Raw genomic sequence first — 16247 nt, 5'->3', positions numbered from 1 at the left:
TCATGAACAGAAACAGGCTGAAAAAAAAATTGTAAAAAGAGCCAATATGTAAAGTGCCTATGAATGTAAATAAGCAAACACACTGACCATATATACACACAGTGGGTGCAAGGACAGTCGTGTTGGTAGGCTGATCCAAGACATCAATTTTCAGTGGGTCTCTGATGAAAAAAAAACAAAGGGAACGTGTTCGCAAACCATTAGTGATGGATAAAGGACGAGGATTAAAGAGGCTTGTCAGGTCTGAAATATTAATGATTAAATGGATTAACATCCCTCGAGATACCTTCCAACACCTTTTGGAGTCTATGCCACATTGATGGCCAGCTATTACAGATCCTAATAAAGTGTCCAGTGTGCAGTGCACTTCACTAACTGGCAAAATGAGCAATGTTTGAAATTGTTCAATACCTTTCTTTAATACATGTTTGACCCATTACAAACTGTCAGTTTACTTAATTCAAAGGTACTTTTGGTTTGTTTTATCGGATGAAGGAAATTTGAATTGGTTTCTGCTGGCTAGGTTTTGGGCAGTACAGTGTGTCCTGGGAATTACAGACGACAGAACATGGCTTTAATCAATCTAGGTTTATAAAACCCCTGTGGACATTGCACACGTTCCAGCTAGGATAAGACCTTATAAGATGTTTTTTTTTTCTAATCTGTATTTTCATCTTTCAGTCATAATAATCACTGCTTCTACTTTGGGTTGCTGTGCAATTCAAGTAGACTGCGTGAGGTTCCGGTTTCCCCAGGGATTAAAACATGTTGTTAGTTATCATCATTAATAATGCATAGGTTACTTCCGAACATAAAACTGTTTTTTTTAATTACTGTCTTTAACGGCTGATTAATTCCGTCATCCTGTGATAATGATTGAAGATCTGATAGTCTGTCATTTATATGCAAATTCTTATAATTGATAGTTTATAATTTTGCAGGTTTGTAATCTGTGAAAATACCTTATTTACAGAATTTACACATTTTTACTAGAGCAGAATTTAAGAAATGTCAAAATGTACTGCTAACATATTATGCAACTTAAATATTAGATTTATTTATTTATTATTTTGTGAAATATTGTGTGCCATAAAAGTAACATTTTACCTGCAAGAACTATTACTTAGGGTTACTTTAAAATAACAGAAGTTAACCCTAGTGCTGAATAAATGCTTCTCTGCATATTTTTTTTTTTAGTAACCTCAAGTAGATTCACATTTCAATCCATTACAAAGGTTCCATCAACAGTGCTTTCAAGTGTTGAGCAAATAAAACAAGCTGCTCTTCTCTGATACCACATAGGTCAACTTGCATTACAAAATAGAAACCTGTCTTACTAATCAGAAAAACCTTTAAATCTGCACAACAGCCTTTTTTTATTGGTGCTAAAATCAATGTCATGACAGGTCGACAGGCTTGCTTGGAGACTGAAGACTTCTACCAATCTGTATGCTTCTGATGGTCAACCTGCATTCCTGTAAACAGCTACTGTTTAATTTGCATTATCACATAGTACTATAAATCACAGTTACAAAGCAATCCCTGGCAATGTAAAACTACAGTAACTGTTATTATAGAGTTCTTCAATTTATTGTACAGTGTAATTATGAAACGTCAGCAGGTGTTGTGGTGCAATGACCTGCAGTCTACATTACATATTCTGGTTTGCTTTTCACTTGGGAGCCTGGTGGCACAGTGGAAAGGCGCTTGCATTAGACATGAGCCTGCATCTGGCTAGAATGCAGGCAGGAGGCTGATTAGAGTGAATTGAGAATTAGTGGGCTCACCTATTGCAACTGGCACTGAAATATAAATTAGGCAATTCACTCATGCTGACAGACGAAATGGCTGCCATGTTTGCCTAGTGATGTCTCTGCATGCAGTATGCCAGGGGTTTTCAACCCGGGGTACACGTACCGCTGGGGTTTTGATATTGTAAACATTTTAAAAGGCACACATAATTATGCTGAGATGGGAAGTAAATGGTAATGTGATGAACATTTACAGTGCAGACTGTTTTCTATTATTTATAACAGCTTTGCTGAATAGAAAGTGAATATGAGTGTTTCCAAAGAAATTCCCAAATACCACCTTTTATTCCTACGCATCCAAAGACATGTAATTAAAAGTTTTAAGAATTAAGCCTACTGTTTGGTATTCTGTCCTAAACCAGCAGTTTGTCAGTTGCAAAACTGTTATGACATAAACTAAAGACTAAATAAACAGGAAAAAAAGAAATGTGTTAATCACATTACTCTTCCATTTATTGCAACTGTAGTACAGTTCCGTCGACTGAAAATTGTAATTGTACTTCAGCTGAAAACTCCAGACAGAAGGGGTACAGTTTATAAAAAAAGGTTGAAAACCTTTGCACTATACTGTCATGCAAAGTTGTTCTCTTCTTATCTGTAATTTAGTTATACTTTTGAAATCCACTCACATGTACTGCTACACTTTTTTTAAGTTAACGTTGTTTGTTAGGCGAGAATGATTTTATCAAGAAATTAGAAAATGCAATCTGAATAGCACTTGTGAGTGGAGATGTAGTACTTAAGGCAGGCCCCCTGAATGTGGATGACATGAGTGAGAGGGTTATGGAAAACAGTAATGATTAAGTGGGTTTTAAAGTTATTCCTCCCACAAAATTATATAAATACTCTCTTAAACTCTTGTAGAGCTTAAATGTTCAAAATGGTGTAATTTTGTACTGATGCATCTTAAAACTTTCTGGCATCAATCACCAGAAAATGTTACAATCAATAGCTAATCAATAAATGTAAACTATGTGGTCCTATATGTTCCACTGTGGGCAAATTTCATGTTACCAACTTCATAGTAAATGTGTGAGTTTGAATCATGTGGAGAAATGGGCAGTTACATGGGTTTAGAGTATACAAATGTAAACAGTGCAAGGAAAAGATAAAAATTAGTAATCCACAATAAGACAACACAGTACAAAAAAAAAAAAAGAAAAATTAACCATTTATTTTTTCAATTTTAAGTGGAATCTGTCAGGGTACATTTTTTTTTGGTTTAAAACAGCAAGCAAAAAATGTTATTTCAGAGTTCGCCTTGGCAAAGTTTTTCAAAAGCCTAATTTGCTGCCATGACAATGGGAAACAACAAACTTCAGCATGCAAAATGCTTTTTGAAATCAGCCCTGAATAATCTCTAAATTAAGCAGAAGAAAATGTTGTGCAGAAGTAAAATCAAAGGTCAATATGTTAAAATATGCCTTGAAAACCTAATGTTCACGTTATCTTTCAGTTAAGTAGGTGTTCAGGGTTAGAGCTATTTTCAAGTAACTGCTGCCTGACAATTGATAAGAGTCTTATGTGAATGAATACTCTTCAAATATTAAACTATAACACTCAGTATTGATAAGAAAAAGTCAACGCGCATTTGATTCAACACACACAGCCAATAGTTTACCTTTACCCTTCACCACTGACGGATTGGGTTTGAATCAGACTCTTGTGAAATTGAAAGTGTATTCACGTGTTTCATAAATGTATGTGTTTTACATTTGTGTTTTTACTTTATTTTGAATCTGGCCTTACAAACACTCTATAGCCTGACTGCAGTAAGCTTGTATGTATCATGTTAACTGCACAATGTTATGCAACTGAAAGCCTGCTCAAAATAGAAAACAAGTTCAGCAACATCGAAGTATTCCAGTGAAGAGTTCACAAGGATGGATTCATACCTGGGAACGGCGAAGTTGCTAAATGTGTAGGTGTTTCACTACAAATCAACATAACAACAAAGAAAAACTTTGTTCAAAAGAAACCTGAGGGAAATGTAACAAGCATTTGCATATGGTTTATAATTAAATATAGTTGTACTTAGACACAAACTACACATTTTACACTCCACAATAATCTAGCTTCTGGAAATTCAACTAAAGTATTTGCATATGGTCTCTGCAATTAAATCACAGTCAATTAAACTGAGCTGTGAGAAACGATTCAGAAAACGTAATTGGTATCTGTGGTACTACTGTCTGCAAAACTACAGTATGCTATACATATATATATATCTATATATGATATATATAATATAGATGATATATATATATATATATATATATATATATATATACTCATGTCAAGTTGAAGTAAATCAGAAATATTTTTTTTGCAAAGGTTAGCTTGAATCATCTGCTCTGGCACTTAAGATAATGTGGCCCTTTTCACCAAATCACATTGCCTAAAGATTTTAATTTGTAATTGTTTGAGTCATGGCTCAGAATGATGAAATTAGAACTAATTTCTCTGCCCATCCCTATCAAAAAAGATCATAGGAAGGCTGGTGAGCCTGAATTTAATTTCTGTGGTGCCAGACACTGGAACTTTGACTACTGATATGGATTTTAAGTGTTTTCTCAACAGCTCTTGACACAGCGTGAGCTTCAATGGCTTTTCTCACATGGAAGGTTGCCCACCATGCGTTCTGAAGCATATCTAGGCCATTACAGCATGACAAGAAATAAAGAAGTCAGTAACATGATGCTCATGATAAGAGAGAGTTGCTTAGCATAACTTCAAAGGTAAGTAAGTAATCCTTTGGCTCACACATGGATATAAACAGCCGTCTGGGAGTGATGTTTATCTACTGCTATTTTAAACTGATCATTTATTACAGACTGCACTTTAAGAGACCAGCCTGGTTTTCCTGTTAATATCCTAGATTCCCAGAGTGACAGGTACAGTATATTTGTCATTGTGTTTTTCTTTATTTTTTATTATTATTATATATCAAACAGTTTACCCAATATTAATGACACTTATATAGAGTAGAAGTACATATTGGAGTGACAGAAGTACTCACAGACTACCTTAGTGGCCTTGAAAGTTATATTGAAATATAAAACAATATAACCCTCTTTATAAACGTACATGCATTATATACAGAACAGTGAATCTGACACAGACTCTGGTGAAATCTTTATGACTCACCCAAAGCATAATCTACTCTACCACACACCACAACACAAGCAATGCAAAGTATATCAATTACATTTTTACTATTCGTGTGTGAATTGTCTAAGCATCACAGAACCTATATCTGATCAGGACTAATAGGGTTACATTTTTACTCCCCTAATGACAAAACAAACAACACTGCACAATTACAAACACAATTATATAAAAATAACTATGACTCACAGTAACTGTATGATGCTAGATATAGCAGATATAATACATACCTATAACAATTTTTACATAAATAGCATTGTAAGGCCAGCAAATCCGTTTTTTGCATCTTTGTCCTCTTTGATTGTATTATTGTTTAAAAGTATAAATCATTAACTACTGTACATTTACATCAAAATCTGCCTCTTTCTTAGGAGCTAGTTCCATTATTACATTACTCCTTTGGAGTTCAACTCCCCCACCAAAGAGCAGGCACATTTAATCTACAGATGATTCCACCGTGGCATTAACTCTGAATTGCGAACTGAAATAAAAACAGCTGCCAGAAGTAATTAGACACATTCAATAGGAGACAGGTATCCAAACATAACAATGGCTCGCGGGCTGCAAGCATGACCATTACTGCATATCAAACTGTTTGTCTCTTGCCATCTCTGGGAGAGCCAACACAACACAGTACAAATAAATAACAAGGGGGCATACCACTTGGTATCCTTTGATCACATTTTGCTTCTTAGTAAAAACATTCAGTACTATACTCAAATCTTCTGTAGAACATTTTCAGGTTGTTACACTTAACCAGTCTTTTTGTCTATTACAGAAAACTAAATTTATGGCATTTCCATTTGCTCTGTTCAATTGGATCAGTACTGTATAACAGCCATTTGAATAATTAACAACTATATAATTTGTAAGTATTGTCAATACTAGATTATGGCAATCTTATTTATACATTTGACAAACCAAAGCCTTATGGACTGGGTAATAGAACTGCTCACCTTGTCTTGCTGTAGGGCATGTGGTGAATCACTGTACGGTATTTGTTTCTTTGTTCCTCTAAATACAGCAATCAGATAAATGAACAAAGTGTATACAATACAGGTGAAGTACGGTGGTAGGAAAACGTGTCCACTTTGCCTAAATTGTGATAAAGGTTAACACAGTTAACTGAACTAAAAGTACCATAACATTTCCTAGCTACTCAATCTGTTAGTGCCTCTGTTTAAGACTGCCTTTAAAAAAATCTACTAAAGGGAACTATCCTGCCGTCTCCAGTTGGCCTAGTTTTCAAAAAGATAAGTTACACCACACATTTTGGCCATAAATGGTTGCTTTTCTAAAACATTGCTGATTATTTGGTACGAGGAACTGTGAGATGGGTTCTTTATCTTCCTAATCTATCTGCAGTTCTTGTAAAAACTCATACTGTTTACCATGAAAAATGACAAATTTCCCTTCTGATCAAAATGTTAACAAGGTAAATGTCAGTGAGATGGATCACTGACTGTCACTACAGGCAGAGACATGAGGATACATTGATATTTCTCATTACATTTCCTTCTTCACCCTATGTTCACTAATAGCATTGCCACTGTGAGGATAATAAATCACATAAAAATAACAAGCTCTGTAGCACTGCAACACTATGATAGGTTTGTCTTAATATCTGAGAACTCACAGTGGAAAACCATTGATAACGATCTAATGAACAATGCCATCAAGTGCTATTGGGTCTAATATGATGACGGGAGGGAATATACAGTAATGCATTTTCAATCAAGGCCACCTTGGACTAAAGGGGCACAAGTAAAGGAAAGGAAGCTCAATTTCAGAGACTAATCTGGCTATCAAACTTTTTTTTTTACATTGATTTGTACATTTTCAACAAGCAGTGGTGAATTCTCTGCAGGAGGCCTTTTTTCCACAAACTCAGCAAATTACCCTTTAGTTAGGGGAACTGTGCATTGTTTTGAAAAGACAAAGGGGCCGATGTAAGGATACATGCAAAGTGACTTGCGGCTGAGAAACACCCATATTGCTGCTAAAAAAATGTGTTTAGCTGCCGTAAAGCGGGACTTTAACAGTCACAAAAAATGTGGCATGTGTAAAGAATGGTTTTCACCTGGTGTTTTGCACCCGCTATTAAATTAGCACTTTGCCATCATTAATCCATTTAAAATTGGAATTGGTCAGGGATCTGGAATACTAAGCTGGGCTGTAAGTGTGGACGCTATATAGCCCGATGCACAAGCGTACTCCTTACGACCCTGGTTATCATGACCGCGGCTCATTATTTGAGCGTGTCGATTAATTTCCATTGCTCTTAAACTTACACAGGCCACAGTGCAAAATAATTGCCTGGCCGCTAGGCAATTTGGTTTTTGCAACCACAGTTGTTTGCACTGCCCCAAAGTGTAAAACCTCAGAAAGGTATTATAGTCAACAAGTTATGATGGTGAGATAATAAGATTTAGCAGCCATTGTCACAGAGTGAACTGCTTTCATACTTGGGGTTCCATCCTCTGAAATCTCTGAGCCAATGATAAACAAAGGAATGTTCCTACTGCCTGAAATAACTATCCCTCTCAGAAGATTATAATAATCAGAAGATTATAATAATGAGGTAACCCCTACAGTCTTAATTACCACCCAACCACCAACCAATGGGAAACTCTGATGTACTGTATAAGCATATCTACTAGCATTTACTAGTGGATTACAACTTCTTAAATTATAAGTTCTATGGAATTTGACCAGTGAAAGATGGGACTGCAGCCTAGAAATAATGACTATAAGAGCAGAGGCTTTTTTAGAGCATAGGGTCAAAAACCCTACAGCAGTATATGAATCAATATGTTTATACATATGCTAACCCAGGCACTTTTACAGAGAGTATTATTGAGTTGGACTGGGGAAGAATAAATAACAAGATTCTGGTGGAGAAAACAACACTATTACAACTAATAATCATAGAACAGTATTGTTCTTACTAACAAGCATAACAGTCAGTAATTGAGTTCTGGGTGATCTCTGAGGCAGTGCTAAGCAAAAAAAAAAAAAAAAAAAAAAAAAAAAAAGACTTGGCAACATCTCAGTGTTTTCTTTTAATTACACTGCTATAATGAGAAAGTGTGTGTTCCATGGAGCAAAGCTAGCTCCTTGAGGCCAGGCAACATTAACACATGTAAAGACTGGCCTGGGGTGATTAGGAGTGGCTAAAAGTTGTACTTAGTAGCAGAGACTGTAATAATTCTCTTATTTGTTTCATCACACTGCCACACTTGAAAAACAGTCTCTTATGACTTGCTCAAGACTGTGCCTGCCATGCCACACATACAAACACACATACATTTTACTGACAGGGGGTACATTAATACAGAGGGTGCGCCATATACTCATGCTTTTAATAGTTAATTGTATTTCCCCTTGCTGTAAATTAACTGCATTTAAAAATTGCATATGAATCAAGAATATATAATTAAAATATTTTGTAATGCAAGACAGGACACACACATGCATATATGAAATGGCCATTAACAACATATACCCAGGGACCTGCATGAAATCCATGTTGAGAGCACTACCATTTAATTGTGGTCATTTCTTAATTATTTGTAAAATACAGTGAAGTAAACCAAGCTGCAATGTTCGAACTACACTCAGGACTGTAATCATTTGCAGGTCTTAAAACAAGTAGCAGGATAGTACAGTAAATACTAGGCTCTAAAGGATTGTTTAATAATGATGGTAGATTGTGTTCTATCAGTGCTAAGTATTATTTCGGTGTGCTTTCTAGTCTGCTTTAAAGGTCAAAATACTTATGTTGGAAAACTCTTAACCTTTAAATGTGCAATGAATGTAACCTTGGAGGAGTGTTATTGAGTATGAATGTCAGAAATACATTCACTATTGCTGCTTCACAACAGTATGTTTTGGAAGGGAATACAGTCAAATACATTAAAAAAACAGAGTGATTTAACAGAAGACAAGCTTTAGCAATAATAAGAAAAGCAAACAAAATTCAAAATTCAGCAGATACCATGATTGTGAAGTGTGACAAGTGTATCCTTTTTAGTTTTTTGTTATTACTGTTGGCAATAAAAACCCTATTCCTGAGTGAAAATTGTCTCCCTGATTCCTGCTGAGAAGCCTGATTGGTTGGCTTATTATCCAATTAATGAAAACATTTAGTTAATTGAGGTCCACATGCACAGGTAGGTAGGTATTAAAAGGCTTTAGAAATCCCAATTAGAGCGATAGGCTGTATCAAATGCTTGTTTAAAATACACTTAAACAGTGACAAAAAACTAAATTTAAGGGAACAACACGGTGCTGAATGGTTGACATAAGGGTTGCATGTCTAAATTGTAGTTGCTCGATGAGACCCCCATTTGTTTCCACAGTGGTGTGCATTCTTGAGATGACATGAACCACTCTGTGTTTATATGCATGACCAGTATAATTTGAAATCAATTCCCAGCTAACACCTGAGCCCTGCGCATCCTCCTCATTCATATACATTTATTGAGAGTTTTTATTTTTTTATTATTGAGAGAAACAAATCCCAAGATATGCTTCATATGCAAAAAGAAATTTAAATAACACAATAAATCACAACTCGTAGAATCTGCTTTATATGAAACATACAGAACATATTCTAAAATGCTAATTAGTCTGAGTCTAAATGGTTTCTCCACTATTATTTGCTTTCCTACAAACTAATACAAGTTATTTAAATGGAGCACATATGATGTTTTTGTTGTAACAGTCCACTTTTTACAATGTTATTCACATGTAACACATATGTAATTAACATGTAACAAGCGTGTTTATGTTGCATTTGACATCACGTGTAATTCAGATTACTGTGCATATTCTGACACCCTTCACAAGCAATACATTTAGCGCAAGATAAAATGAAATTACTGTACAGTCCCCCCCAAAAGAGAATATGGAAGCCATAATTACAGTACAAAAGTACATTTTAGCAGTCTGGCAGTTCCCCGAAGGTCAGTTGTTTAATAAGCGTTAAGTACAGCAATGGTGTGGTAGCTGAGGGGAAATAACAGGAAAGCACATCGATACACATATATTCTAACTAAGTTATGATCGCATTAAGACAAAGTCCTGTCCTATAAATTGATGCTGCGTACAGCATAACCTGCCATCATCATGAACTGGGAAGAATACTTTTTAGGATTCCGTTGCTTCAGCTTAAAGTAATGAAGCTTTATGTCTATATAAACCAACAAATGGAATTGTACTCTTGAGTGCCATTTGCAGCATAAGAAGAACAATTTCACTCTGATAGTTTGCCTGCCACCTCGGCAGCCTAATGGCTCGGGCTGCCAAGAAGGGCAATCGCAATGATTAAAATAACCATTAACAAAACGGTTTGGTGATTAGCTTTGTTTACTTTATAGTTCAGGTCCTCGGGAGATCAATAGCTTCTTCTGTTCATTAACAATTTATTTAACAAGGCTAAATGCACAACAGCGGCTTTATTAGGGAAAAACTTATACATGTATATTTACAAACCACGCCCGAAACAAAGCAAATCTGTGTTGCATAGAAAGAGTAAGCCTGAATATGTTGGCGATAGGAAAAAAAATATGAATTTTGCAGTGCTTTGCTAAGAAGCCTATTATGTGTAAGTAAATATATGCTGTATAATATAAATGCACTTAGGGGACCGAAACAAGAAGAATGTTCAATGATTATTATTTTTAAATAGCTGTGATACCTGTTGGATAATACATTTCCGTGAAGTGGAGCAAGTCTTTTGTATGCAGAATATGTCATCTGAAGAATATGAATTGCAGAACTGTTTTCAGAATACCCGGATGAATTAAAATGCAAATTAAAAAGAAATCTCTAACATTTCCCATAATTCTACACTGATAAAGGAGCAGTCTACTTCTTGTTAAACTCCATTGGGACACATTAGTTACCCGTTGTCCTCTATAAGCCATTTCAAAAATGATATACTGTGTATGGTATAGTTTAATCTACAGTACTTTTTTAAAATATAACAACCAACTAATTAATTAAAATAAAATAAAAAATATATAATACACACAAAAACAGATAAGCAAGAAAGACAATCTAAATAAGTAAGAAGTATAATAAATATATTTACTTATATCTTTCAGTGTATGTACTGACAGTCTCACTGGGGTAGTGTTTTATTATGCTGCATCACATTCCGTTTGATGTTTAGTTTGTTTTTCTGTGTCACAAAACTGATTAATTTGTGTACAGTAAGTGTTTTGAATATGTATACCAGTAACACAACATTTGTTTTGGTGTTAAAAATAGCACTGGATTCATCAGACAAAGTATCACTTACCTCATCATAAATACTGTCATTTTTCTCAAAGTCTCCATGCTTTCTTGGCAGTACATGGACATGCACATGCTGGAAAACAAAATGAGATAATGAAAAAATGTCAGCCTAGTAAAACATTATATACAGCACAGTAGCCTCGTTTAGAATCTTCTAAACATGTCTGCAATTCACCATTGAAATACTGAAACGTGCTTATGAAAACAGCATAGAAATGAACAATACTGTAATACTGTAGTTAGTTCAAAATGTAAAGCAAAATCAACTCTTGTGTCCGTAATTCTAGATTGAAAACCACTGCTGTGACTACTCACGGGTTGATTGGAGGAAAAAAAAATAGACACAGAAGTTCATGTGCTATTACAACCTAAGAATAAAAGAATACAAACTCCAAGCTACCCTGACACAAAATAAATAATAGAAATTCCACTAAACGAATCATTAATATGTATATTGTATTGTTAACTATAAACCATTGTTCTGTACAATGTGTCCAGTTGTCACAAAGTGCTGTATATTAATGAATAAACAACACATAAGGCATTGATTTGCCTCCCTTGTATCTGCAATTATTAACATGTACTGCTGTGGTTGTTTATTTGCTTTAAGCCCTGCAAAGGTAAGCGATCCAAACAATACTGTATGTATTAAAAAATGCTGAACAGACACATTAAGGTAATTCAGTGTCAGAGACTTCTATTGATTATTGCCTTGGGATTTTAATGTTTTGAGACTTTTGAAAAAGTATAAACACAGCACAATGACAAGTGATGTTTCATTGTCTCCAATACATTCAGAGTTGAACATTCCTTTTAACTTTGACTTGATTCAAATGAAAGCATTTTACAGCATAACAGTCAACCATTGTGCTGTACTTTGATGATGGCTGGATTTCTAAAACACGGCTGACACAATGTGAGTATTACAATTTACAAAGAAAGCTTTCAATGCTGTCACTCAAACAGTCATAGGTTAAGGAGTAATTCAAAGGGAAATCATCACTCTTCTGAAATAATATATTTTAGTCACTGTTCTTTTGTTAAATTACAATCAATTTTTCCATGAGAAGTCTGAAACTGACATTTTTTTTTTTTAAGGTGTTGAGCACTTTTGTTTCCACTGAGCCAGTATTTAAAGATTACTAACAAAAAAGAAAAAAAAACAAACAAAAAGTGATAATTCATTTTACAACATGTTCCATCAATGGTCATAAATCAGTCATCACTGTGGTCAGATGGTGGAACATTGTCTTATCATTCTACCTGAAAACATTAGCAAGCTCACCCGCTAGTTACGCACAGACAACAACTGATTTAATAAATCTTAATTTCAACAAAGAAAACATTAGGTTACTAACCGTAACCCTGGTTCCCTGAAAGAGAAGATGACCACCAAAACGTTACCTATGGGATATGCCTGCCTATTGGTAGGTATTCATTGAGCTCTCTATAGCAGAGTTGCCAATAGGCCCCTTCCTGGGATGACGCCCTAGGTCCCGCCTACCGAGGGACTAAAACCGTCATTCCACGGAAAACCATTCATCTTTTTACATCGAACCTGTGACCGCGATCGACGCAACCTTGTGGTTGGTGGTCATCTTCTCTTTCAGGGAACCAGGGTTACAGTAAGTAGCCTAACATTCCCTTTCAATTCGAAGATGACCACCAAAACATTAAGTATGGGAAATGAATACCAGAGCCGTCGAGAGGGAAAAGGAACGGCAGCATACGAGGGACGCGCCAGAATCGCTTAACGATAGGTTAGTGGTACGAGTGTGCAACCTCAAGGACTCTCATGCCTATTGAAGGCAAAGAAGGATCTGCCACATTCAAGCAGTAGAACATGGAGAATGTATGCGGGGTAGCCCAGCTAGATGGCGTACATATGTCAGACAGCGAGGCTTCTCTGAAGGGGCCCAAGATGTAGCCAACCCTCTAGTAGAGTAAGCCAGCACCGCTATATGGCGCAGAGACTGTGTCCGCAATCCAATGTGACACTCGCTGCTTTGAGAGGGGCTGTCCTAGGGTCCAAATACTGTAAAAGACAAAGAGCTGGTCAGCATGATAAGAGTTCTTGCTCTATCCATGTAACACCTTAATGCCCGCACTGGGCAGAGGAAATTCAATCTCCTATCCTCTGCCGAAGGTGGATGGAAAGACTCCAATTCCACAGACTGATTCATGTGGAAGGCTGTAATCACCTTGGGGAGCAAAGCAGGGTTTGTACGCAATGACATGCTGCTGCCATCATCCCAAATACACATACAGGAGCTACAGCAAGAGCTCCTGCAGCTCACTGGCTCACTTTGCGGAGGTGATAGCCAAGAGGAAGGCTGTCTTCATAAACAGATACTTCAACTATATGGAGTGTACAGGCTCAAAACTGGGCCTTCGTGAGAACCTCCAGTACAACTTCAAGGCTCCATTCGGGGAAAACATCCCTCCTGGGAGGGCGTAACCAGTAAGTGCCTTTGAGAAACTGGGTAGCCAAAAAATGCGCACTTGGAGCCCCAAGTACGTCGTACAATGCACAGGTATAACTCATAAACGCTTCCCTGAAAGGCGAAGTGGAGGTACTTACTGTGCTTCGGACGAATGGGAATGTGAAATATGTTCCGTAAGTCCATGGTGGTAAACCAGTCATCAGGCCGGACTGACTGGAGAATGTGATGGTGTGTCAGCATTTGGAACCTCCTCTCCTTCCTTGTTGAGGAATCTCAGGTCTAGGATGAAGTGAAAGACACCGTCTCTCTTGGGTACCAGACAATATCTTGAGTAGAACCCCTCTCCTCAGGAGGTGGGGTCTATGAGACGAATAGCTTCCTTCTGGACCTGAAAAGGGTCCTACATGGATGTGTGCGAATTTGGTTTCGTTTTCTAAATACCGGCCCAAAACATTTATTTAAAACTGTTATTTTTTAATGTTGTGACTGTTAGAATAATGTGAAAACTGAGATTCAGAAAGATTAAAATCTATGAAATTTATTTTAATGCCATTTGTAAGTGCAGTACAATGAAGTCGGTGTGTTTTTTTTTTTTAAATATGTAACTCGCAAACCAAACTGAGTGCACCGCGGCCAAGTCTGGAAATGCCATTACAGCTTGTCTTAAATAAACTGCTATACAATAAAATACACCTAGACAAGTAAGTGTTTTTTTGTGCCTAGGTGAATTGTACAATCCTAAGAATTATATTTTGTGAGCTTTATGTAATATTTTCAGAAATTATTATTACAATTAATATGTTTCATTGTCTCTTGCAATATGTAGTGACTTTAGAGCTCTATAAACTTAAAACTACTCAAACACACATAAATATTTTTTGATTGATGATTACTGAGATCATTTTACATTGATTTCAAAATTGCTGCAGCACACAGTTCTTCCCATAGGCAATGCAGATGATCACGCTCTGTTCGCCCACCCTACTTATACCTGCTCCAAATGTCTAAAAATCGTCATGCTTTGGAGTGAATTATAATAGTACTTCTGCAATATCTCTGCATTTCCAACTGACCAACAATAAACAAATAATTGCCAGAACTAATATATTGTTTTCCACCAGGGAAAGATTGGACTGCGTAGGCAGTATAGCCTATTGTTTGCATAATTACATGCTTTCATTCATTTTTCATTACATTTGTTCATTAAACATTGCTTACCCAAGGTTACAAAAAAGATAACGTGGTCTATAAGCCCCTTCATTGTCAAAATATAATCTGTATTTAATTACTCGGTTTACATAATATATACATTATTAGCTAAGCCTACCTTAAGCAACATGCAAAAAAAAAAAAAAAAAAAAAAACACTTGAATATTCTGCACCCAATAAATAAATCATCATTTGTATTTAAAGAGACATCGAACACTTCTTGACATCTAGCCATCCTAATAACTCAAAGTAGGAGTCTGAAGTAAATCTGTAAAATCAGTTACTGTAAGAGATAGGCAAAAAAAAAACTTGTTAACATAACACAACCTCAATAATTCATTACAATATCAGGTTATACAGCTCAAAATGACCTAGATCAAGTGTTAGCATTGTAAAGCCAGGCCAAGTCGTAAAAAGTCCAGTAGTATATAATGCCATTAACACATGTTTTTAAATCTATGACACAAAGCATAACATGTACTTGTGATCTTCCACTTTTGAAGGTCTCATGTACAGCTCTATAGATCAATTAATCTAGGAAATCACTTACATAGCATTATACAAAATATTGTCCTAGCTGAGTGACTAAATGGCTTGCACAGGTGTTTTTAGAGGGAGTCTAAAATGAGCCTTGTTGAAGCTAACATTTCAGTCATTCTGCATGATTGAAAATCATTAAGTCATTCTCCCAAAAAGATGAAATTTATCACATTTTGTGTTTTGTTCTTTTTTTGTTTAATGAATAGGGCCTAATAGTTCTACAGGTTTTGCCTGAGACGAAATAAAGTAGAGAATAATACTGCAGGCCTGTCGGTCTTTTATAAAAACAGGCTAAACAAAGATATACCAAAGCTAATGCAAACAGATCTATTAATTATTTTTGACATTGTACAACTGAGAGAAGCTGTTTTTCTGCTATTTATATTGTTTAGAGCAAGTCTGCTAAGACAGACTGAGAAATGTATTGTGTCAGGAACAGCTGTGTTTTTCTTAAAAAAAATTTTTCTATAAACAATAATAAGGCTTCTAGAGGGGACAATAATGTTGTTACCAGAGGACTGACCTAACAAGCTTAACTAACACATAGGCTTTTAAATGTATAATGGAAATAAAGTTAAAGAAATATAAGGGGCTGAGCTTTCAGGCATTGGCATTACCAAAGATACGAAGATGACCATAATTATTTTTTGTTCTTTGTAGGACGGTTATAACGTTGAAACAGATTCTAAATCATTAGGATGGTTTTTAACAGAAACCTGCTGAAGTACCATAGCTCTGAGACGTTTTTAAAGTTAAATTGTAATCACTATTA

The 16247-nt window shown here is 35.8% G+C and overlaps 1 protein-coding gene across 2 annotated transcripts in view; it reads right to left on the bottom strand.

Moving 5' to 3' along the window:
- Positions 1-16247, bottom strand: part of LOC121329317 (bis(5'-adenosyl)-triphosphatase-like) — a 147591-nt gene that overhangs the window by 22456 nt on the left and 108888 nt on the right. Inside the window, exon 4 of one of the 2 annotated variants that reach the window (XM_041274868.1) lies at positions 11287-11355. The exons of the other annotated variant lie outside the window; for it this stretch is intronic. Coding sequence (XP_041130802.1) covers positions 11287-11355 — 69 coding nt within the window. The remainder of the gene's footprint in view (positions 1-11286; positions 11356-16247) is intronic. 2 annotated transcript variants of the gene reach the window in all.

Source organism: Polyodon spathula, chromosome 16 (assembly GCF_017654505.1).
Source record: "Polyodon spathula isolate WHYD16114869_AA chromosome 16, ASM1765450v1, whole genome shotgun sequence".
NCBI lineage: Eukaryota > Metazoa > Chordata > Actinopteri > Acipenseriformes > Polyodontidae > Polyodon > Polyodon spathula.
This window is presented reverse-complemented; position numbering and strand designations above follow the sequence as displayed.